Genomic DNA, 23,609 nt, shown 5'->3' with positions numbered 1-23,609 from the left:
TGCCCCATTCTCTAAGATCTCTTGCCAGCCTGCCTTTATTTCCTCATTGCAAAAAGGCAGAGCTGGAGTCCGTGTCCTTTCCAGCTCTATGTCCTGGGGCTTCATGACCTTGAAATAGACAGGCTTCCCCCTCTCCTGAGCTGTCCAATACGATAGCGTCATAGGGCGATTTATATTAAAATTAAAATTAAGTCGAACGTCACACTAGCCATATTTCAAGTGCTGGGCAGTCACATGTAGCTACCTAGTGGCCACTGTGCTGGACAGCACGGATATAGAACGCTTCCACTACGGCGGAAGTTCCGCTGGGCAGAGCTGGATTCTGGGCAGCAATAATGATAGGGCCTTGTGGTTGAGAGGTTCCTGAAGAGGCCAAAGGAACAACTTGGAGAAAGAGAAGAAGGCCCCTTCTCTGTAGGCACTTTTCTGGATGGGGCTGAGAGAGCTCTCCCACCCGGGCTGAAGACAAGCGATCTTAGTTCCCACTCGTACACACACTCTCCACATCCATCACCCAATGTCACCTCGCCACCTAATACATGCGTTGGGCGGGGGGTGGGAGGGTGGGTTAGGATTTGTCTGAAGAGCTCCCTGCAGAGAAGGGCGAAGGGCCTCTGAGATGCAGCCGGGGACTCCTTTTCCAGCGGAGACCTGGGGCACAGGTGGGCGAGTCCAAGCCGACCTCTTGGTGGCAGCCAGCTCTCCATCCACTAGGCTGGAACCGGGGCGCAGGAAGAGGCCTCCCCCGGCCCTGCCCCAGGCCGCCCAGGGAGAGCGGCCCGCGCCGATGCAAGGGGAAGGAGGCTGGCCATCGCGCGGACTCACAGGCCGGGGAGCGATCCCAGCGCTGCTGGTCCTGGGACCCGGGTGGGGGCGGGGCGGGGCGGGGCGATGCCAGGCCCCGCCCCTGGCGTCACGGCCTCCCCGAGGGCGTCACCCCCGCCCCGCGCTCCAGGTAGCGGCGGCCGCGGAGTCCGCGGCGGCCCGCGGGCCGGGGCGGGGGCGGGGCGGGGCGGGGGCGTTCCCGGGCCCCCGCCCCGCGGCCCGCCGCCCGTGATGATGTCACAATCGCGGCGGGCCACGGCGTTCCCGGGTCGGCTTCGGGCGCCGATCGGAGCGGGCAGCGGGCTCCTGAGTCATGGACTTCCCCTGGCCCCTCCTCTACCACTCCCACCGCCGCGCCGGGCCCCCCCGCAGGGGCTAGCGCTCGCGCGGCGGCTCCGAGGGGGTGGGGCTGCTGGGAATGGCTGTGCCCCCTTCGGCTCCTCTGCCGTGCTCGCCCTTTTACCTGAGGCGGCAGGCGCCGTGCCCGCAGTGCTCATGGGGCATGGAGGAGAAGGCGGCGGCCAGCACGGGCTGCCGGGAGTCGCCAGGCGCCCCGAGGGCCGCCGCCGTCCCTTGCTTCGGCATATCCGTGGACCAGGACGACATCCTCCCGGGCGCCCTGCGCCTCATCCAGGAGCTGCGGCCGCATTGGAAGCCCGAGCAAGTTCGGACCAAGGTAGCCGAAGGGGCGCGGGGCCGCGCCGGGGCCCTGTCGGGGCTGGAGCGGGGATGCGTGAACGTCTGTCCGTGCATCCGTCCGGGTGGCGGTCCCAGGGGTGCGCGGCCGCTGTGCAGGGCAGGGTTGCAATGGTGGTTTGGGTGTGTATTTTGCTCCATCTGTTCTGGTCCCCAAGCAGAGCCAGGCTCCCACCTTCCTCGACCACCCACCCCCTCCCCGGGTCCCCATACCCCCCTCCTCCCCGGGGCTCGTGGGCAGCCCGGAGGTCCACCTGCCCACCATCAGCGTGCTGCGCGCGCGGGCCCCACCCCCTGTCGCCGCGCGCCGGTGCCCCTCGCTGCCCGAGGAGCGCGCGGCCGGCGCTGAAACCTGAGGAGGCAGGAACTTTTAAGGGAGCCCCCCACCTCCACACACACACACACACACACACACACACACACACACAACACACACACATCCCTGCCTTCTCTGCCCCGTGGTGGGAGCAAAGTCTCCAGGCTCTGAGCCGGTCCCAAGAGCCACCGTGTGGAATTCCGGCTTAGCCCAGGGCCCCTGCGCCGGATGGAAACCCTCCCCGTGGCCCCTGGCTCAGGCTCTGCACCCCCACACCGGGGGGCCTCCTCATCCCCAGCTGGGCACATTCTCCGGGACACAGATGTGGGCAGAGCCTCCCACTGAGGAGCCTCAGACAGGACCCCCCCCCCAGCTGATCTGCATCCTCTAAAGGGTCTTCACTTGCTCAATCTCCCCTGCCAGCCCCTCTGGGAGCTGCTTGTGGAGGAAGAAGTCCGGAGCTGGGCACCTGCAGCTAGTTCTGGAGTGGCAGGGGCTCCCTGCTGCTGGGCCTTCAGGGTGGGGAGAGGCCAGGTTCCCTCACCCCAGTGCAGAGGCTGACAGACACCTCTTGGGGGAAGGATGGGTGGGTAGCATTTTCGAAATAAAAGACACGCTTCAGTTGTAAGACCCACAAGGCATTGAGCAGGTCTGAGGTTAATTTCAGCACTGATGGAACATGCTATGCGCCAGTCCTTCCCCTCTCTGGGCCTCAGTTTCCCCACCTAGAATTGGTTCGGATGTCCTCTAAAGCCCCTACTGGCTCTGTCACACTGTGCCCCATCAATTCCATGGTTCAGTCCTCCTTGTCACCATATCCAGAAAGTCTAGTCTGTTTCCCCCAACCCCAGCCCATGTCCTCTTGTCTCTTCTGGTTTGGAACTCAGAGGCCCTAAGGAGCTCTGACCCCTAAAACCCTCGGCTGAGTTCCAGCCTCCGTAAACTCCGCACCGCCCTGGCTGGATGGGGTGTGGGGTGTAGCAAAGAGTCCTGGGCCGGGCAGAGGGTGAGGGTCAGGATGTACTTGTCCTGGGCAACTCCCGATCCTCCCTGGCCACAATCTGGTCCATAGAGATTTCTTTCAGGGATGGAGGGGTAAGAAGCGAGGAGGGGGCTTCTCCCACCAAGGAGTGTGGAAATTCCTCTACTGCCAAATCCCATCTGCTAGAAGCGGACCCAGGAGAGGTGAGGGTGCCTGGGCTGAGGTTTTCTTCTAAAACTCAGGCTCTCCCAAGCACTGAGGAGGGTAAAGCATTAGGAACAGTGCTGAGCTCCTGAAAGATGGCGGGGCAGGGTTCTGCATGGTTGTGCTGGGCATGCAAATGAGCACCCCTTGCTGGAGGTGGGGAAGCCATGGGCATGGGCCTGAACAGAGACCCTGCCCCACACGCCCTTGTGCTCCTCCTCCCCATGCCAGCGCTTCACTGATGGCATCACCAACAAGCTGGTGGCCTGCTACGTGGAGGAGGACATGCGGGACTGCGTGCTGGTCCGGGTGTACGGGGAGCGCACTGAGCTGCTGGTGGACCGGGAGAATGAGGTCAGGAATTTCCAGCTGCTGCGAGCACATGGCTGCGCCCCCAAACTCTACTGCACCTTCCAGAATGGGCTGTGCTATGAGTACATGAGGGGCATGGCCCTGGGACCCGAGCACATCCGGGAGCCCCGGCTCTTCAGGTGAGAAGGTAACCCGGGTTACCATTCATTTCCACGATTCCTCAAGCCTTGGCCAACTTCCTTGGCATAGAGTGGAGTCTGTGAATGAGTCATGAGATCTGTGAACTTCCTGAAATTGCATGAAAATGTGTGTTTGTGTGTGCACACGCGTGGCTCTGCAGAGAGGGGCCGTTAGTCTGTATGGATTTTCAGTGGCATCCGCTGGAAAGGTGACCTGCTTCTTAGGCAAGTGAGAATTTGGTGAACCTGGGACCAAAGGATCTGCTTTCCCTAAATGCAGCAGGGCTCTGCTTCCTGGCTTCATGTCTCCGCCCTTTGCCCACCCCACGTCTGACCTGGAAACATCTTGAAGCCTTGGAAATGAAATCTGAGCCAAATCCGCAGAGCGCCCAGGATTTCCTGCCCCTCCCCTCCTGCCAGGAGCTCAGGCATGCTAGGAGAATGGGCCCTATCCAGGGGGAGCCTGGGTTTAGCAGCCCAGAGAGACACCAGCCCTCCCCTAGTCTGAGCTCCGTCCAGGTTCCCCGACAAAGTGGGAGCCCAGGTTTGGGAAGCTGCCAAGGCTTCCATCCCGAGGCTCACCAGAACCCATGATCCCCTGGGAGCCCCTCCCAATGCCTGGATGTGTAGCACCCAGGAAGCAGACTTTACCTTTTAAGCACCACGGTTGCCTCTGTGAGGTCTGGAAGGGGGAGAACTAAAGAGGAGCCCTTAGTGCCTTTTCTCTCCTCTAACCATTGTGGGCATGGAGGTCAGGCCCTCCCTCCCATGCTACCGCTGCGTGCGGAGCCCTCTGGCCAAGCGAGGTCCCCAGGCAGGCTGAGGTTGACTTCTGATCCAGGGGGCAGCCTGGGATCCTCGGGTTCAGTCCCATCTCTGCCAAGGAGAAGGCACTTTCCAGATAACCCAGGTGAAACAGTAAAAGGTCATCTAGGGAGCCCACCAAGAAGTTTTTGCTTCCTCACCTGTTACCTAGTTAACCCCAAGTAAGTGCACCTGGCCCTATTTGTGCAGACAGATGGGCCCCCCGGGGACTTAGAAGGGACTTTGAGATGCCTTCGCTCTAGTGCTCCCTCTGCAGCTGGTCAGGCTCTGGGGTATTTATGTCGTATGTCGAGTTGTATGTCGTATCTGTGTGTGTGTGTGTGTGTGTCTTTGTCTGGAGTTAGGGGGACGTACAAACCTGTCCAGTGGTCTTCTCCGGCTCCTGCTGAGTGTCCTGCCTGGAAGCAGACGGTCAGAGCAGGGTGGGGGCCCGGGGAACCGTGGGTTGGCTTCTCCCACGCCACGCTGCTGGCGCTCCTTCAGTCTTGTGTAAATAAGCTCGTAGACTGGCACGTTGTCCCTGGGTCTCTCCCAGTGTCTGGCCACCTCTGGGAAGGTGGTGCCGTTCCTCGTGCTCTCGTGGGAACAGTTCAGTCAGAAAGATTGAAGATGAATGTCGGTTCGATAGCAACTTCACACTTGGGGGAGAGCCAGAAGCCGGGGTAGGTGTAGGAGGTAGGCTCTTCCCTGATGATTTTCCAAGGAGAGCCCGTTATCTTTCTCAGGGGAAGGTGGATCTCGGAGGGAAAGGCGAGGAGGAGGCCTTGGGGAGCCACGGCCTCATGTTCCCCTGAACCCCACCTCCCAACCTCTGCGAGGCTTTGCAGCACAAAATTGCTGAGTGTTGAGGTTACTTCCATTGCTTTTTCAGACAACAGCCCTATTGATATTCAAGGAAACGCTCTGTTCATGCTCTAGTCGGAATCTTCCTTTGGGAAGGAAAGGCCTGGGTCTCGGGTCTCTTTCCCTGCCTCGCCTGAAACCCCAGCGGGCTCCCTCCTGCCCCCCGGGCCTCTAGCCTCTGAAAGCACAGCCTTCTGCGTTCACCCTCTAGTGGCTGCCACGCCCCCTGCCCCCTCCGCCCTTCGGGAGGTGGGAGCCTGGGGGGCTTCTGGAGGAGACCTTAGCCTGCCCTGCTATCCTGTTAGGTGACAGCCTGCCCCTTCCCAGGACCTGGCAAGGGGAGGGGTGTCCCTGGAACAGCTCAGTAACAAGGTTTCAAACAGCCAATGCCTTTGTTGTCTTTCCTAGTGATTATTATTCGAGCAACAGGCAGAGGCGAAGGAAGCTTGAATGTTGGAGGCTTGGCAGCCGGGTTGGGGGTGGGGCTCCAGAAGGGAGAGCTGGCAGAGGACTGGGGGAGCCCAGCTGGGACGCAGGGCCTCAGACGACGGGGTCCTTATCAAGGACCTCCCTCTCTGACCGGTCAGCCCTCCATCCGCCCCCGCCCTCTCCCAGCCCCCTTCCCCACCGCCCCCTCCTTCTCTCCCGGGACCTTGGATAATGTCCACAGGAGAACTTGAAAATAGAACGCTGGTTTGTTTTGCGTCCTTGGCACCCGGCCGCCAGCATCAACTCCCTGCCGCTGAGGAAAGGGCTGCCCTGGGCCGGCCTGCTTCCCTCCCCACCTTGGCCCGGCTGATAAGAAGCGGGCATTTCTTCCCAGCCAGGCATCACCACCCCCCTCATTCCCTTGGTGCCCCCGCATTCACCTCCCGCTGTGGGCATGGATCAGAGTCCCCGGAGGGAGGCGGGCCACTGCCCCCATCCCTAGGTGATCCTTCTGTCCTCACGGGTTGCTGTGGGTACACGACCTTGGGGTGGGGCAGGGTCACTGACCCGTGGCCAGCGGCCCGCAGCTTTGCCTTCCTGCTCCCTGAAGCAGCCCCAGCCCTAACTTCTGGAAAAGTTGCTGCTGGACTAAAGGCCTGATGTCATTTTCAGACCCTCCTCCCGCAGGAACGAGAGTCCCTCAGAGAGCTGTCCCAAACTCAGCCCTCTGGCTGGTCCCAGTCGTCACCCTGTTTGAGCCCCTTCTGGTCAGGAGGGGCTGAGCTGGGATGGGCCTGCCCCCACGCTGATCCTCTCCCCTTCCTGTTTTCTGTGTAGGCTAATCGCCCTAGAAATGGCAAAGATTCACACCATCCACGCCAACGGCAGCCTGCCCAAGCCCACCCTCTGGCACAAGATGCACAATTATTTCACCCTTGTGAAGAACGAGATCAACCCCAGGTACAAAGATCTGGGAGGGTTCAAGGCTGCCCCTGTCTCTGCTGCCTTCATGGGATCCCTCCACCCCTCACTCTTCGGGCTCCATCCCACCCCCACCCCTTGGAGGCTGAGGGGCTTAGGTCCTGACTGCCGAGTCTGTGTGTCCAAGCAGAGCTGGGCTGATAGACTAAATCTCAGGAACTTGGGTCCACAGCTTTACACCTGTGTGCTTGTGTCTCATTGAGTCTCTGGTTGTAGTAGAGATGAGGGTTGGGGACTGTGCCTCTCCCTTTCCTTAAAGGAGACTGAAGCTCAGAGACTAGCCTTTACCCAGGATGTGGGGCTCATTGTGGGGGCAGGGATCTGTTTCCTAGCCCAGGGCCCTTTCTACCTAAGCTGCTTTCTGAGCAACCAGAAGGGAGAGCCTGGCCCCTGAGAATGGGGTGAGGCCGAGTTCACAGTCAGTCAAAACTCAGCTTGTCAGTTGACAAGCCCTTGAGACATCAAGACTCTTGCTACTTGCCTGGACGCCTCTTGTCCCCACATGCCCCTGGGGACCCTGCTTCTCACTTTGTTCACACTGACAGCTTACCAGTTCCTCACTGCCCTTTCCAAGGATCGGTACTCCACCCATCCCGACTGTGCCTTTCCCCAGGGAAGACGGGGCTTCCAGACAGCCGGCTCTGCAGCCGGCAACCTGAAAGTCCTTCTAGCCTTTGGCTGCCTGGCTGTCCCCAGCTTGAGTGCTGGAGGAGGCATGGAGAGTTGGAGAGAAATATGTGTCACCCCTGCAGGGAAAGGCAGTAGTGAGTCTCCGATCCCTCCAGGTACCCTGCTGGGTTGAACATCTCCCTTGTTCCAAACGTTCATGGGAGACGGGGTATCTCCTCCTCTCCTCCAAGATGACAAGACAGTAATTAACTCTATCCCAATCATGTGGCTCTATCGCACACAGACACACACACACACGTGACTCTATCTGGATCCTTGCATTTAATGATTATCAAGCCGTGCTTTTGGACTATTTGTCCAGGATGGCCCACATTCAGACCTTCGATGCCAAATGTTATCTCTGGGACAAGGACTGCCTATCCCCTAGGGCTAACATGGCACATGGAGAGCAGGACCCTGGGGTGTCTGAGTCAACAGGGCCCTCCGATCGTGCAGCCCACCACTTTCATTTGATAGATGGACGAACTGAGGTCCAGAGAGGGGATGGGTCTTGCCCAAGGTCAGTGGCAGCTCCAGGCCTAGAGTCCATGTAACCTTCAGGGGTGACCTCGTTGGGAGTGGAGTGGTCCTTGAAGAACTGACCACCTTTGCTCTTGTCATACCTTTGACCTTGGCAAATTGAGCTGCTTAACTTCTCAGAGCCTCTTTAAGGGACAGTGTGTGTCCTAAATGACCTAAGCTGCCCCAAGTGGGGCAGTGATGAGCAGTCACCAGGATGAGATGCAACTCGCTAGCTCGAGTCACAATCTAATACCCCTGATTTAGTCAATCCTGCATTTCACAAACATCAACAGGGATTTGAAACAATGAAAAATATGGATGTGACATTGGCCCTGCCCTCAAGGAGCTTAGGAACCATCTGGGTAAACAGGAGCTGCCTTTGCACAGTGACAAAAGAAGGCATGTAGGGTGGGAGAACCAGGGCTGGTCTTCCCGGCAGAGGCAGGAGGGGCAGAGCTGGGAAGTGAGGCCACTCGGGCTGGCAGAGATGGTGTGAACTCACTTGGCTCATGGGTGGCAAGTGGATGAGGGTGGCTGGAATGGGCTTTCGGGAGACCTTGAGAAGGGCTGTGGGTGGTGAGGCGGAACGAGACGGGGAGGACCCTTTGAAGCCAGGTTAGGGAGCCAACATTTTGTTTAGCAGACAGTGGGAAGTCACCGCAGGGGCCTCTGCGCCAGGCAGGGACCATGACTGTGGTTTAGGACGAAGGCTCTCTGGTGTTGTAAGGGACAGAATCGGGCAGGATTTGGGGAAGCGGGGGTATGGATTGGAGGTAGGGCGACCTGCTCAGGAAGAATGAGCAAGATCCCTGGGCAGGCTCATGGTGATGGTGTGGGGGGGTGGAGAGTGGCAGGTGTGTTAGGGACCCTGTGGGAATAGATTTGGTGGCCTTGGTGTTTGTTTGGACATAGAGGGTGGGGGTGGTCCCTGCTCCGGGAGACCAGGAGGAGATGCAGATGGGTTGTGTGGTATCAGGGCAAAGGTGATGAGCCAGGAAGCTGGGACACTTAGTCTGCTGTGGGAGAAGGTACTTCCGTCCGCCCATATCCGGAGAGCTGTGGGGACATTTGGCAGGCAGCAGTGTTTGCTTTTTTCTTTTTCTTTTTGTTTCTTTTTTTAAAATTTATCTATTTGAGAGAGAAAGAGCATGAGTGGGGAGGAGGGTCAGAAGGAGGGGGAGAAGCAGATTCCCCACTGAGCAGGGAGCTCAGCATGGGGCTCCATCCCAGGACCCTGGGATCACGACCCTGGGATAACTGACTGAGCCCCAAGCAGCAGTGTTTTCATCAGGAACCCCCAGGCTTCCCTGGGATGGGGTGGGGGGACCCTGCACCCTCATCCTGCTGCCTCTGAGGGACCGGGGAGTAGGAGCCACCGGCTGCCTGGGGTGTGACAGTTTCTGTGACGCGGTGGCTGTTACTATTTTGCCAACCCCACAGCCTTGAGAAAGTCTAGTGGTGTCAGGGTGGAGGGTAGCAAAGCTGGCGGCCTTTCAAGTGGCCCAGGGTGGGAAGCGGGGCAGCAGAGGGAGGCTGCCCAGGGAGATAGAAGCCCTGGATGGCTCCTCCAGTAACCATCTGCGTGGCCTTGGGGTTGGGTAAGGTGGGGGTCAGGCGGCGGTCAGGGCCTGGGCAGCACGTATCTTAGATGTCAAAGACGTGTTTTTCAGGCTGAGACCTGGGCAAACCAAAGGAGGCCTCCTAATTCTTATCTTTAGATGGTCTTGGAGCAAGAAAAAAAAAATCTTGAAGGGTATCTTCTTAAGGAGAGCCAAGACTGAAATGCGTTTATGTAGACCGGGCGCCCCAGATAAACTCCGGTGAGGATAAAGGAAGGCCTCCCCCGATCATCCCCGGCAGGCTCCCCACCCAGCTCAGAGCGGCCTGTGCAGAGCCTCTGAGGGGCACTGGGACCCTCGCCGTTAGGAGGTCTGGCTTGATTTTGCATCCGTGAACAGGCTGAGGACTGCCTCCCTTAGGTGAGGGGGAAGAGGGTTCAGCTGTGCAAGAAACATCTGGAAGCTGGAAGGCCTCTGCTCTTCCTTGAGCCTCCATTTCCTTGACAACTTGGACGAGAGGCCTCAGATCGTCTTTAGCTTTGACGGGTCTCAAAGCCTGGGAGGGAGCCTGCCGCTCAGCCTTTCCCCGGGGGACAGGGGGACGCCTTAGTCGCTGAATGCTCTTTGCCACATTTTGGCCTCCGGGCCGCGTGACAGGGGGATGGGGCATCCTTTGGGAGGGTGGGGAGGACGGACGGATCTCCCACTCATCCTCCCGCACATACTCAGGCTGCCCCGGAGAAGAGAGCAAACAGGAGCTACATGGAGACAGCACAGGAGATAAAACCCCAGCCTCCTCCCCTCCACCCACTGGTAGTTCTGGATTTTAAGGGCTGTGCTAACTGTTTGGCTTTTCAGTGTACACAGACCTGTGTGCTTCCTGGGGGCCAAAGTTCAGAGCGTCCCAGAACAGTGTGCTCTCAACAGCCTCCCCATGACCTCTGCTCCCGGCACCGAGGGACCCATTCATTCATTCATTCATTCCTCAACACAGGTTTCTTTCAGCAGCGAGACCTTAGGTACCATGAGAAGGGGTAGGGCAGAAAGAGGGGTGGCCTCTGTCATCTGTGTTCCTGCATGCAAGTTGCGCACACAGGCGTGGTCTGGGACAAGGACACACATGCTCCTAGTTCAGGGTGTGGGGGACAAGTCCCTGGGGAGCTACAGAGCAAGTGCTCGACTGAAAGCCCTTAATACTCCTTTGGTCTTAGAGGAGTGAGCCCAAGAAGCAGTTTGTTTGCTTCCTTCAGTGGGCCTGAGTGGCCTCTCTGTGAATGAGAAGTTAGCCTTTATGAGCTCTCTGGGCCTTTCCACCTATGACACCAGCTGCTGGAGGAGGAAGGGGACGGATCAGGAATGTCTATGCTCCAGCCCCTCCGCAGGGCACTGTGAGGCCTCCCCAGTCTTGTTTTAGAGAGCAGACCTCTGCCCTCGTTCTCGTCTGGAACAACGGAGTGCAGACACGCATTGTCCCCTCCCATCCTTCCTGTGCCTCCTTCCTTACCTTCCCCGCCCTCTCAGTAGCAGGGACACTGTCGGATCAGGGACATACGTGCTTTGCAAAAGGCTCTTACACCGTGTTTTAATAAGCTGCTTAGAGTAACTGCAGGAAGTCAGGAGATCAGGACGTCTTAGCGCCAGACGACAAAGGTGAGGGTCTTAAGGGCGGCCCATTTGGCCAGGGGTCCCCTGCAGGAACAGGTAGCCATGGGGCCAGCACTCAGGGCTCCGGAGGCCCAGCGCCTATCTTGCTCTCAGCCCTCCCCCTGACCGGCCTCCTTTCTTGCCGCCGCCCAGCCTTTCCGTAGATGTCCCCAAGGTGGAGGTATTGGAGCAGGAGCTGTCCTGGCTGAAGGAACACCTGTCGCAGCTGGACTCCCCGGTGGTGTTCTGTCACAACGACCTGCTTTGCAAGAATATCATCTACGACAGCACCCAAGGTATGCCTTCCCAGGCTCTGGCTGGGCCTCAGCTGAGCGGTACCTTGGCGATCGGCGGCCTTCCGGCTGCCGTTGCTCAGACCGATGCAGTGGTCTGTGGAGGTCCTCCGTGTGAGGCTACCTGAGCCGTTCCCCCTGCTGCAATATTCTGGGTTTCTGAGGACGTCTAGGGTGGCCTGGGCCCTCCTAGGGACAGAACCTTTCTGTGTGCGCCATGAGAGCTCCACCCCAGGGGAGCCCCGACCTTTACCTCTGGTCCGCAGCCACATGGAGGACAGATGTCTTGAGTACCCACCTGTGTGCGGACAGCTCGGGGGCAGGGGGACAAAAGAACAGCCTCGAGGGCACCCCCAGGGAGGGTGGGTTGGGCTGGGTTGCCGCCACAGGGGCATTCCGGTCTGTGGGGACTTGACGGCCCCGTTTCCCTCTCCCGGGACCCACCCTCATGGCCGCTGTCTTCCCTCACAGGCCACGTTCGGTTCATTGACTATGAGTACGCCGGTTACAACTACCAAGCTTTTGACATTGGCAACCATTTCAACGAGTTTGCAGGTGAGAGGGGTATTGTTTGTCTCGGTCCAAGATACTCTCCTTGTGATGGAGGGCCAGGTCCGGGGTGAGGATGGGGGTGGGGCTCTGCCCTTCCTAGGGGGAGGCGTGACAGCCCGTTCTCCAAAATCTCACAGCTCAGGGAGGGGAGGCACAGCCTACCTTGAGGGGTCTCCAAGGCTCATGGGGGAAGCCGGACCCGCACACAGAGCAGACCCCTGCCAGCCCATCGGGCAGTTGGGTACTCATGAGGACAGTGTCCCCTCCCTAGGATCCCGGGCTAGGCATGCGAGTTAGAAAAAGACCCCTAGGGGCCTGGCCGGCTCAGTCGGTGGAACATATGGCTCTTGATCTTGGGGTTACCAGGTGATTACTTTAGAAAAGTATAAAAAATTTTAAGAAAAAGCCCCCTTTCCTCTATCCCTGGTAGATAGGCCAGGCACAGCCTCTGCCTGTCCCTTTGCTCAGGCTGCCTTCTGCCCAGCACTGCCTGCACGATCATAAGGATCCTGCCTGCAGAGAAGGAGCAGAACAAGCTGGTGCCCTGAGGAGAATCTAGGTGGAACTCATTAAAAGCATATACTCTGCAACTTTACTGTCCATGTTCAAACCCTGGCTTTGAGGCTTACTAGCTGTGTGACCCTGGGGCTGGTTACTTACCTTCTCTGGGCCTCTGGAAAGTGGAGGTATTAACTGTACCTACTTCTCATCAGCGTGAGCTCCACACACAAGAGGAGCACATGCTAAGCCTCCTACTGATGTTCACTGGTACTAGGCAGGGTAGCTAGCTTTCTGGTAGCTAAGGAGGCCGGCACCGGAACGGATGCAGTTGGATGAGGGGTGTCTGGCTGTGCTGGCCAGTTGAGGAAAGGCCCAGGCTGTACAATAGCAGCATTTGTGTGAAAAAAGCTGGGCAGGTTTTTCCGGCTTGAGAGCTTCATTGTTAAAGGATCTGATGGGGCCAGAGAGGCGACTCGGGGATGGAGTTGGACACTGGGGCTGGAGCGACATCGGGTAGTGTGGGGTGCTCAGGGGAATGGGGCCAGCCCCTGGGGCGCAGGACAGGTGAGGCACACCCAGGCCAGCTGTCAAGCCACCACGTACCTGGTCCAGCCTTGGCCACTGCCCAGCCTAAGCCTGGCCAATTGTGTCCCTTTGAGAAGCCCAGGTGACGGGGTCTGTCAAGCACTCATTGTACCTAAGAGTGTGACTTCCCAGGATGGCCACCAGCAACATCTAAGAACCTAAGGGACAGTGGGGCCTCAGCTGGGCAGGGCCCTGGGCCTGTGGGCACTCTGCTGCCAGACCTGCTGGCCTTTCCAGAAGGGATCATTTTGAAGCATCTTAAGCCTTCCTGCCCCACATGGAGCAAGATCCAGCTGGAATTTCTCCCAAGGGGCAGACTGCATTGTGCTCTCAGGTTGTGAAGGAAGGAGGAAGGCAGGGAAGGAGACTGGGAGCTGGGGAGGGAGCACTCTTGGGTTCTTGGGAGCTGGAAGACCCAGTCCTGGGAGGCAGGTGAGCGTTCCATCCCTAACCTCCCCTCTCCCTGGCTGCCTGGGAGCAGCTTCTACTCTGGGGGTTTCTACACCTGCACCAGAGGATTCTTTCTCAGCCATCCTCTTGGGACCCCAGGAGATGGAGTGTGTTTCTCTAGGAGTGAGGGGAGCTTGGGAAAGGACAGGAAGGAAAAGAGAGGAAGAAACCATGGGCAGGGTGGCCCTGCTCCTGGCTTAAGTGAACTGCAGCTCTCCGTCCCAGCTGGAAGCCCAGGCTCTGCCACTGGGTCAGGGATGCGGCTGGGGTGCGCTGGGCGGACCAGCAGCTCGAGGACTCGAGGGCAGGAGCGGAAGGAATGGAAGCCGCCTGGTCCAGGGTTCCAAGCCTGGCTGCATTTCTGAGTTATCTGGAGATTTGGACACGGGGCTAAAGGTGCCTGGGAACAAGCTCCCTGGGTGATGTTTTGAAGGATCCAGCTCAACACTGGTCCAGGAGGCAGTCAGAGACCCACACTTCCAGATGGGAGATCCTGGCCCGTGGGCGGGAAGGCCTTGTGCGGGGCTCACTAGTCTGCATCCCACCAAAGAGGCGGCCCCGGGTGGGGTGCTGTGGCCGAGCACCTCCTGTGGGCCGTAGTTGCTCTGAAAGGCACAGGGGTACAGCGATGCTGTCTTAGGGGTCCCTGTCACACCCAAGACCGTGCCTCGCCCCACAACCGGTCTGCCTCGGCTTTCCTCCATCCCACGGAAAGCAGCACCCCTGGCTCCTCACACTGGGTAAGTTCGGTGGTCGAGAGGCTGTATTCCTAGGCACAGCCCCACAGGATGTACACAAAGGTTTCGAGGGGAGCAGGGGATACCGGTGAGCTGGAGGAGTCCCCCACCCCCCCACCCCGCCCCAGGTGGGCCCGCCTCTCAGGCACTGCCTCGTGGCCACTCCCCCTCAGGTGTGAATGAGGTGGATTACTGCCGCTACCCCGGCCGGGAGACCCAGCTGCAGTGGCTACACTACTACCTACAGGCACAGAAGGGCATGGCTGTGACCCCCAGGGAGGTGGAGAGGCTCTACGTGCAAGTCAACAAGTTCGCCTTGGTAAGTGCCTTCGCAGGGGTGGTGGTGGTGGGGGGCACCCCCAGCTCCTCCAACAGCCCAGGGCAAAGGAAGCAGAGGTCAGGGTGAGAAGTGAGGTCCTGAGACCCCAGCCCCTGCTCCTGGACCCCCACCTTGGAAGTGAGGTCTGGGAAGAGCACTCTTGGGCATCCCCAGAATACGGAGGTGTCCTCTTGCCTGCATTTCCCTATCCAAGTCTCTCTTTCCTAGGGAAAGACTTTCAAAAAAGAGCCCAGCTTCCTGTTTTAGCAGTTCTCTCCTTTGGACAAGTAATTCTCTCTAGTGTCTAACTTTAGTTTTTCATGCTGCCGTTAAATGCATCTCATTTTTATTAAGCTGTTGGAGGAGATAAAGAATGTCCCTTCCAATCCTCCTTGTTAACGACCGCCACTGACTCAACTGCATATAAGTTTCTCCCATCACGCTCTTCCTGCTCAAATTACCAAGCTGTCAGTTCTCGATTTAGAGTGCCATTCATCCAGGGGACCTGGTTCATGGCCGGGCTCCTCCGGTGTGTGCCAAGGGGATTGCTAACTAGTCTTATTAACATCAGCCTCGCAGAAGCAAGATGACAGGTCCACTGCCCTGAATTTCACAATACAGCGTGGAGCTCGCGTAGAATCTTTACTTACCTGTCATTTTGGATTACCGCTCCTGTTTTCCTCATTGGCACAGAACGGATTTCCCGTCAGGTTCTTCTTAACTGTTCCACTTAGGCCTCTTGCTAAATGTTTTCACATCATTACTGACGCTTGCTAATTGGTCTATATGCCCCTTGAAGTCCTGAAAAGTGGAGGTAGGTGCTATGCAGCCAAGCCCCAACTGAGCAGGATGTGGGGTGGGGTGGGGGACCCTGGCTCAGGCTAGTCATGATGTCACCACTGTTTGCTCAGGGACAGCTGGAAGCAGGCTCTGGCTTCTTGAGCCTGGGGTGGTCTGGTCCTGAGGGCTCATCTGGTCAAGGCAGGAAGCAGTTGAAGGCTTAGAGCCCAGACTCTGGGCCTCATGCTGTCACACCCACACTCCTTTCCCAACCCAGCCCACGTCCAGACAGAAGAGGGAAAGGGGCTGGAGGACGTCAGTTAAGGGGGTCCCCCTGATGGGACTAGGCCTGTGCTCTGGGGAGGGGTTTTCATCTCATCCTGGTGCCTTGGCCTTGAAGGCCCCAGGAGACTCCCCTGGGCAGGGGAGATGCCAGGAATGGAGCTATGCTTAGCGTTAGAAGCACCATCCGGCGGACCCTACCTGGGGCAGGTAGAGCTCTGCCTTTTTCTCAAGGGAGTGAAGCCTCCAAATGCTGACTAGCGACTTGACCAGCGACTGGCTCCGTGGGGTTCCTGACAGGCAGGAGTGGTTGCCTTGCTGACTTACTCTGGTCCCTTTCCAGGCATCTCACTTCTTCTGGGCACTCTGGGCCCTCATCCAGAACCAGTTCTCCACCATCGACTTTGACTTCCTCAGGTGAGTGCAGAGGGCGAGTTGGGGCGGTGGGGAGTGGGCGAAAGGAGTAGCTCAAGCCAAGGGTGTGGGGGCAAAGACAGTCCAGAGACAATACCCAAAGTCCCTTCTTCTGCTCTGCTAAGTTGTCCCCAATCCAGCCACCCCGTATCCAGTGGGGTCACCACTCTCGGGGAAACACCTGAGCCCAGCGCACCACGCTGAAAGTAGTCAGAAGTTCTCGAACCTTCCCATCACGCCTCGTACCAGATTCGCTTTCCCTCCTACATCTTAACGACCCAGCTCACTGCCCCCCGTTCTGCAGCCACTGTTCTTAGCCACAGAGCCTGGTGGTGAAAGGAAGTGTTCATTTTATGGCACAGGGAGCAGAGTTCTTCCGGAGCGCAGAAGTGACTCTCTGAGGCCACTGGGGCAGTTTAACGCTTACTGCTGGGGGGATCAGGCTCAGCTCCTCCCAGTGAGGTACTAGGGCCGACCCGGGGTCCGTATTGGAGTACTGACTCCTGGCTCCATCATCTCAGATACACATGGCCTCAAGGACCAGGAATCGTGTGGTCTAGCCTTTCTGCATTCTGGTCTGGTCTTGTTGCCCTGTCCGCCCCTAACCCACCCACCCTCAGCTGGGAAGGAGACACTACCCCGACTTCACAGTGTTCACAGTGACTGGAGAAAAGGCCAAAGACACAGCTGAGATCTCCCACTCACACTTAGGATGGCTGTTTATCAAAGAAACAGAAAACCAGCATTGGGAAGGATGTAGAAAATCGGAACCCCTGGCCGCTGCTGGCGGGCACATAAAAGGGCACAGCTGCTGGGGCAAACAATACTGAGCTCCCTCAAAAATTTAAAAATAGAATTCCTGGGCCATCCAGCATTCTCACCGCTGGGTGCGCAGCCAGAGTCGAAAGCAGGGGGTCAGAGAGAGATGTGTGAACCCGTGTCGGTAGCCTTAGTCACAAGAGCCCAGAGGCGGGAGCAACCCCATGTCCATGACGGCTGACTCGGGACACAAAGGTGGTCTCCACACACGGGGGGGTATTACTCAGCCTTTTAAAGAGAGAAAACCAGGTCACATGCTAGATCGTAGGACCTCTGAGGACCTGCTAAGCGAAAGCCAGTCCCAAACAGACCATCACTGTAGGATTCCACTTTCGTAACTGAGTTAGTCAAGTTCACAGAACCAGAGCAGGGGGGCACCTGGTTGGCTCGGTCAGTACAGCATGTGACTCTTGACCTCGGGGTTAGGAGTTTGAGCCCCACATGTGGTGTGGTTACTTAATTAAAAAAAAAAAAAAAAAAAAAACTAGAGTGGTTTTTGCCAAGCGCTGGGGGGCAGGGGAGGATAGAAGTTGATGTTTAATGGGTACAAAGTTTCAGTTTTGCCAATTGAAAAAGTCTTGGAGGGCTGTTTATAAAGATTAAGTGTACTTTACACTGCTGAACTGGGGGGGGGGGAAGAAAAAAAAAAAACATTTAGGGAAGGGCTGCTCCAGTCTAATCTAAGAAAAATAAAATAATTGGAAGGAAAAAAAAAAAAACAACATTCGCCTGCCCCGGGGGTGGAGCTGGTGAGAACTGCTCAGGGTATGAGTTCCCCAGGTGGGCCCACCTGTCCGGCCTTCTCAGCCGGGCTCCCCTGCTCTCCCTCCCGCAGGTACGCAGTGATCCGGTTCCATCAGTACTTCAAGGTGAAGCCTCAAGTGTCAGCCTTGGAGATGCCAAAGTGACCAGCTTCCCCATCTCTCCCTTACCCACCTGCCCGGCCAGACCCGTTCTCCGGGGCTCAGTCCTGCTCTGGGGTCCGCCCCCTTGGACAAGGTGGGAGAGGGGACAGGTGGGTGTCCAGGGAGAAGGCCCCACCCCTGCTGCCAGCCCCCGCCCTCACCCCATGGATATTGCTGGAGACCACGTTCTTTTGTTTGGAGGGGCTGATAGGACCCAGCTCTGGGGGTCCCCTTCATGCCAGATTTGGGGGTGGGGAAGTGCCTGCAGTCAGCCAGGGCCTGGACCACAACCACCCCTGGGAAGTCCGGTATTCCTGGCCTCAGGCCACGCTGGAATCGGGGCTGCCTTAGATGTGTCTTCGACCTTCCTGGCTTGGGGAAAGGGGGAGGCGGGAGGGCTCCTTTCTACCTCCAGTGCCCTGAGCCTCCAGCCCATCTCCCCCTGCACGCCCCACGTGGGAGGTGCTGATGAGCCCAAACCAGCATCATGCCAACTCTGACAGATGGATGTATATATCTGGGGGGAATGATCTAGAACTAGGGTTAACGGCTCCCCTAAAGCCGCCTCATCCGAGATCCCCTCCCTTTCTCCAAGCCAGATCCAATCAAACCACCCCTTCCCAAACCTCTGCCCCAGGACCTGTGTTCCCCTCCCCTCCCCTTTTTGCTCTGTGCTTGTGTTCTGTCGCTCTGCCACCTGCTGGGAGGGAAGGCAAGGGAGTGGTGCCCTCCTGGGCCTCCAGAGCCCAGCTCTGCTTTGTGCTTGGCTCGAGTAGGGTGGCCACCGTGGCCAGCAGCTTCCCACCTCGTTCCCTTCCCTGCCCCCCAGGCCCTCGTTTCCAAGGATCTGTCTCTCCCTCTTCACCTTTTGTCCTGAAGTTGGCCCAAAGATTTCCCGCTAGGAAATGAGTAGTGGGAGTCAAGGGGGCCGGGCTAGGGACTTTGGGGTTCGCTGGGCGGCCAAGAGCCTGGGTGGGATGGGTCATGAAGGTGCTGAGCTGCCGGTCCTGGTCCCCGACTCTCTCGACGGCCTCCACCTCCTCTCTGCCCTCACAGCCTCCAGGCTCTGGCCTAGAAAAGTGATTCATTTGTAAATTATCATGGTTTTCTGCATTAAAATGGCCATTTCTGGACCACTCTGTGTCTGAGTGCCGATGATGAGGATTTGACTTTGACATAAAGGGTATAATGGACTAGTTCTCCCACAGTGGGGGTTAGGGGTGGCTGCACCTGCTTCTCCAGGGTTCCCTGGGGCTGCCCCCTTCCTCTCCTACCCTCAGAGCACCTGGCTCATGAGGCCTGTGCTCCTGGTCCGGGATAGGCCTGGGCACAGCTAGTGCTTTCACTCTTCTGCCTCTGACCGTCCTGCTAGAATTGCTCCGCCAGGTGGTAACCAGGCAAGAGACCCGGGGGGAGGGTACTCAGGATTTCTTCCTGCCCCCGGCCTAGCTCCTAGCTGTTGAGGGAGAGGGGGTGCTGTTCTGCTGCAGGGCAGGCAAGGATGATTTCTGGAACGAATCTGTTATTTCTCAGAAGGCCAGAGGGAAGGGAGACCAGAAGCTGAAACCAGAGCCAGGGTACCCCTGTCGGCAGCCTGGGCTGCTACCGCTGCGCTGCCTCCAGGGCCCGCCGGAAGGTACCCAGTACCCTGAAGAGCGGGGAGAGCAGTGGCCGCCTGCCAGGTAGACTCTGGCTGTTTGGCTTTTGCCAGCGAAAGTACCGGATGCCATGGCAACCACTGGAGCAGAGCTAGACCCAGCAGCTGGGGCCTTCAAGGTCACGGTGATCCAATGTAGCCAGGGGGGGCCCCCCGGGGTAGCTGTACCAAGCCCAGGAAGGGTATGGGAGAGGACGTGGGGGTGGGCCTTGCCCAGTGATGTGCCAGGGCTGGGCAGGCAGGGCCCCTCAAGGGTACCATGGGGTCAGGTGTTCGCGGGCAGGGTCTTCTCGTGGACTAAAGGGCAGTGCCCACCCTCCTTGTTCCTCTCAGATCCACCTCTGGAGCTGAGGGCAGAAATAACCACTGCGAAGGCAGCTTCGTTTCCAGCCTCCTGGGGCCTTGATGTCACAGCGTTGGAGACGGTGTTGCAGTGGTGAGCAGGGAATGGCTGGGACAGGGCCCCCCAGGTACCATCCTGTGCCCCTACAGCCCCCCGCCACCACCTGCACCAAAGGAGCGAACCTGCAGGCACCACCCCACTTAGAGAAAACATCCTCATTCCTCCAGAGCTCCAGAAGGAGGAGACAGGTGGGGGGCAGGGTGGGGGGGAGGGGTAGTTTAGGACCCCTCCCCCTCAAAGCTTGGAGTCCTCTCTCCTTTCACTGCAACCCCAGACTAACCAGCTCCCCTTGCCCCTGCTCCAAGCACCAGGCCTCAGCAACTCCCCAGGGAAGGGGAGGGGGCAGAACGGAGGGTGCGTGGGTTCTACAGAGTTCTAGCCAAAGCACACCAGGGCAGCGGTTCATCTCTGCTGGGCTCTGACCCTCAGCCTTTGCAGGAGGCACAGAGCGGGCAGAGAATGCCCTAGGCTTCCCGGAAAGGACTAGGACCTTCTCATCCTGGCCTCATTGCCTGCGTGACCCTATGCTGCCTCTCCCAGGGCAGAAGGGATAGGGCTCCAGGGCACCAACCAACAGTCCTCATGGAGGGCACTGTCCATCCTGGAAGGATCCAGAGCATGTGATTCCGTGAGGGCAGGACAAGGGTTCCTGTAGTGGGAGGAGGATGGTTTTGGCCCCCGTCAGCTGAGGCCACAGAGGACCTGGGAATGGGGAAGTGAGACGAACTCAGGACTGGCAGAGGATGAGGGTGAGCCTGGCTGGGAGTGTCCTGACAGACGGCCCTGATTTGGTTAGAAACACAGTGTGAGAGGGGTAGTGGAGTCTGATGGGAGAGGTCAGTGCCAAGTTAAAATGAGCAATTCTCCCCATGACCACTAGAGGGCAGCCTTGCTCATCTTCCCAAGGACCCCCTCCGTCTTTCCCTGGGGGGCCAGGGAGGCTGGGCCATACTTGTTAATTCTACCTGAGCGAAGAGGAGAAGCTCTGGGAGTGTGGCCCAGGAAAAACGCAAAGGCCAGTAGCCAGGACCTAGTAATTCCTGGGGGAGTCTTCAGTCCCGAGTTAGAGACCCTGGAATGAAGCACACCTAACTTCTCTCATCACCACTCTCTCCTATCTCCCCGGTTGTGAACACACAACCTCTATTAATCTGACCCAGGTTTCACTCTTCCACTAGAATTACCCTTCAGCTTTGCTGCCCCCACTCCATGCAACGGGGCTGTTATCTAATAAGGAGTTGGTCTTTTTATTGATGGTTGTTAAGCATTTTGGAAGTTTTGGTTTGTCATCAATCCTTTTAAGTCTAATGGGCTGTTACTTCTCTTAGTGCCTTACGTGTTTGAAATCCTCATTCAAAACAAAGGTCACAGAGCCCTGAAGCAAGCACATCACTGGCACCTCTGCTTCATTACTCAGTATCCTGGAGGGCTCATAAATGGACTGGGGCATCCATGGGAGCCCTTTCCTGGGAGAAGGGTCCACCGCTTTCAATAGGTTTTCATGGGGCTCCTTCTCCAAAAGGAGGTAAGGACTACAGATAAGGCTAAACCGCAGATGAAGCCCAGATGGGAGACCTGACACCCGCCTCCCCAGCCAAGGCCACAAGGCCAGAAGTGGCCTCCTGACTGCTTACGGTGCACTCCCTACTGCCTTCCTTCTTAGGACCGGGTAGACCAATGTGTGGGGAGGTCTAGCTTACCTCCTGGAGGCAGGGACAGTGTCTTCTTCGGGGTGCAGGCTGCTCTCTGGGTGGCCTCTGTCCCTCCAAAGACTTGGCCTGGGCTTCCCAGAACCCACACCCGAAGTTCTGGGGAGTTGCCACAAGGGGGCAGTGGTGCCTGGGCTAGCGCCAGTTAGGACTCGTGGCTCCAGGCCAGCCTCCCAGGTCCCCCACTCACAAGGACCAGATTCTGAAATGGTCTGTCTTTATTATGCCAACAGAAAACAAAAAAATTCCCCAAGTGTAAACAGGAGAAAGGTGCTGGTTAAGTTACTCATCATTATCTTATTATTAACAAAATAAAGCACTATCTATGTTTACAGTCATAAAAAAAGAAACAGCCTGGAGAGAAGTTGGGCGGAAGGGAAGGGGGGAGGAAGAGAAAGCGACTGGGGGAGGGGGTTGGCACAGACACCGCAACTGCCTCGGTGGGGTTTGGGGTTCCCTTCCCACCCTGACCCAAGGGCTGTTCTGGATCTTTGGAGTCAGGTGCCAGTGGGGTTCTTCTTGGGGATACAACTTGTCCCTGTGAGCAGGAGCTGAGGCAACTTCCCCACACCTGACTGAGAATGGGGAGCCCCCTCCCACTGCCCACTCACCAGCTGCCATGAGGAGCAGCCCTGGTTCTCCAGGGCTTCCGTCAACTGTCAGGAAGGGGGGGCGGGGCATCAATCCTCCTATCCTCAACTCCCAGCACTCAGACTGGGACCAGGGACTGGGGCACTAAGACCCCCTTGGAGGCTGAACACATTCCCATGTTGCTCGGAGCTAAAAATGGCTCTGTGGGAACCAGCCAGCAGGGGAGAGGCAGGGAGGGAATGAAGGGTAAGGCAGGGGGAGGTCAGGGCGGCTGGTGGGCTCTGGGGCTGACCAGCGGTGTCCAAAGGGCAGAGGCAGACCCCAAGAAAGGGAGAAAAGCACAGCCCTGCAGAGAAACGAGGACAGAAACACACACAGGACACACAGAACCTGAGACACCCAGACTGACAAAGAGGTAGCAATTTGGGGACAGTGAAGCACGGAGAGGCCCCCAGAGAAGCAAGAGTGGCATCGAGAGAGACACCCACAGGAACCTAGCAACGGTGCCTGGCACGGAGCAGGGGCTCAGTAAATCCCTTGTGCAATAAGTGAACAGATGGAAACACGCGTGTGCGCACACCTACACATACGCGCGCATCAACACAGCAGCCAGAGGCACCACAGGCTTGGCAGAAGATCAAGACAGCGAAGGACAGCCAGACCTTTTTGCACGAAGTACAAAGTGATCCTGGGATAGAGGAGCGATTTGGGAAGGGGGGCGGGGTGTGGGATGGAAGAGGGTGTTGGTCCTACAGGGGCTGGTCCAGCCAGGACGAGAATGGAAACAAAGCATGTGGCCCTAGGGGGACAGGTCTGGAGCTGCCACACCCCTGGAGTGAGGAGACCCGCAGGAGGGGAGGGTCCTACAGTGTCCGCTGACCATGAGCCCCACCGGTCATGGGCCCAGCCGGCCGAGGCCCTCAGCCCCAGAGCACCCTACAGGTCCTCCCAGCAAGGCCAGCAGCTCCTTGGGCGCGGCCGCAGGGGTGGTGGGGAGGGCATTTCCCCCCAGGAGGCTATCTACAAGTGCACAGCTGTGCCCCTCTCCCCGACAGGCCCAAGTCCAAGTACCAACAGAGTCCAGGCCGGCTGGCTGCACCCATGGGCTGAGGGCCAGGTCTTCCGGGGGGCGGGGGAGGAGGCCAGGCCCACCCATCCCGCTAGGATCAGTCTGTGAGCACCACCAGCTCCCCGTCGCTCTTCTCCTCGCCCTCCGAGTCCTCGTCCTCGCTGTACCGGTACAGCTCGCCCTCCGCCACCGAGTGCCTGTCTTCCGTGGCCTCACCCTCCTCCCTGAGGCTGCAGGTGTTGACGATGACAGGCATGTTGGGGTCCAGGCTCCGGGGCACGTAGTGCTCCACCAGGGGCTGAGCCAGGGGCACGCCTGCCACCCGCGGGTACAGGACGTCGGGGGAGCTCATCTGCAGCTGGCCGGCCTGGGGGCTACAGGGCAGAGAGGAGGCACGTTTCGAGGGACCCTCACTTTGCAGCCCCTAACAGCCACTTTGGGGCATGCCCTCCCTCCCCACCACTGTGCTTTCAGCTCTCTCTCTCGCTCCCAGGGCTGGCCTCCCCACAGCCATGTTCACGGTCAGCCACAGACCGGCACACACCTGCGGTCTCAGG

General features: G+C 58.3%; 2 protein-coding genes across 4 annotated transcripts in view; one reads left to right on the top strand and one right to left on the bottom strand.

Moving 5' to 3' along the window:
* The first annotated feature begins 1,076 nt into the window (after nt 1-1,076).
* On the top strand, nt 1,077-18,756 carry ETNK2 (ethanolamine kinase 2). 2 transcript variants are annotated; one of them, XM_044267669.1, is made up of 8 exons: nt 1,077-1,501; nt 3,255-3,514; nt 6,449-6,571; nt 11,140-11,282; nt 11,751-11,834; nt 14,278-14,423; nt 15,829-15,902; nt 17,554-18,756. In XM_044267669.1, exons 1-8 carry the CDS (start codon nt 1,244-1,246, stop codon nt 17,624-17,626), a joined length of 1,161 nt encoding a protein of 386 aa, XP_044123604.1. In that variant the 5' UTR covers nt 1,077-1,243; the 3' UTR covers nt 17,627-18,756. The 2 variants fall into 2 exon arrangements, with proteins under 2 accessions (XP_044123604.1, XP_044123605.1); XM_044267670.1 differs by lacking the exons at nt 1,077-1,501; nt 3,255-3,514 and adding an exon at nt 4,423-4,500.
* Nucleotides 18,757-21,592: 2,836 nt separating this feature from the next.
* SOX13 (SRY-box transcription factor 13) overlaps nt 21,593-23,609 on the bottom strand; it is a 45,221-nt gene continuing 43,204 nt past the window's right edge. For both annotated transcript variants that reach the window (XM_044267667.1, XM_044267668.1), the window contains exon 14: nt 21,593-23,426. In XM_044267667.1, the coding sequence (XP_044123602.1) occupies nt 23,150-23,426 (277 nt within the window). In that variant the 3' untranslated portion in view covers nt 21,593-23,149. The remainder of the gene's footprint in view (nt 23,427-23,609) is intronic.

This window comes from Neovison vison, chromosome 10, assembly GCF_020171115.1.
Source record: "Neovison vison isolate M4711 chromosome 10, ASM_NN_V1, whole genome shotgun sequence".
Taxonomy (NCBI): domain Eukaryota; kingdom Metazoa; phylum Chordata; class Mammalia; order Carnivora; family Mustelidae; genus Neogale; species Neogale vison.
The sequence above is the reverse complement of the archived record's forward strand: the minus strand, read 5'-3'. Positions and strand labels throughout refer to the sequence as shown.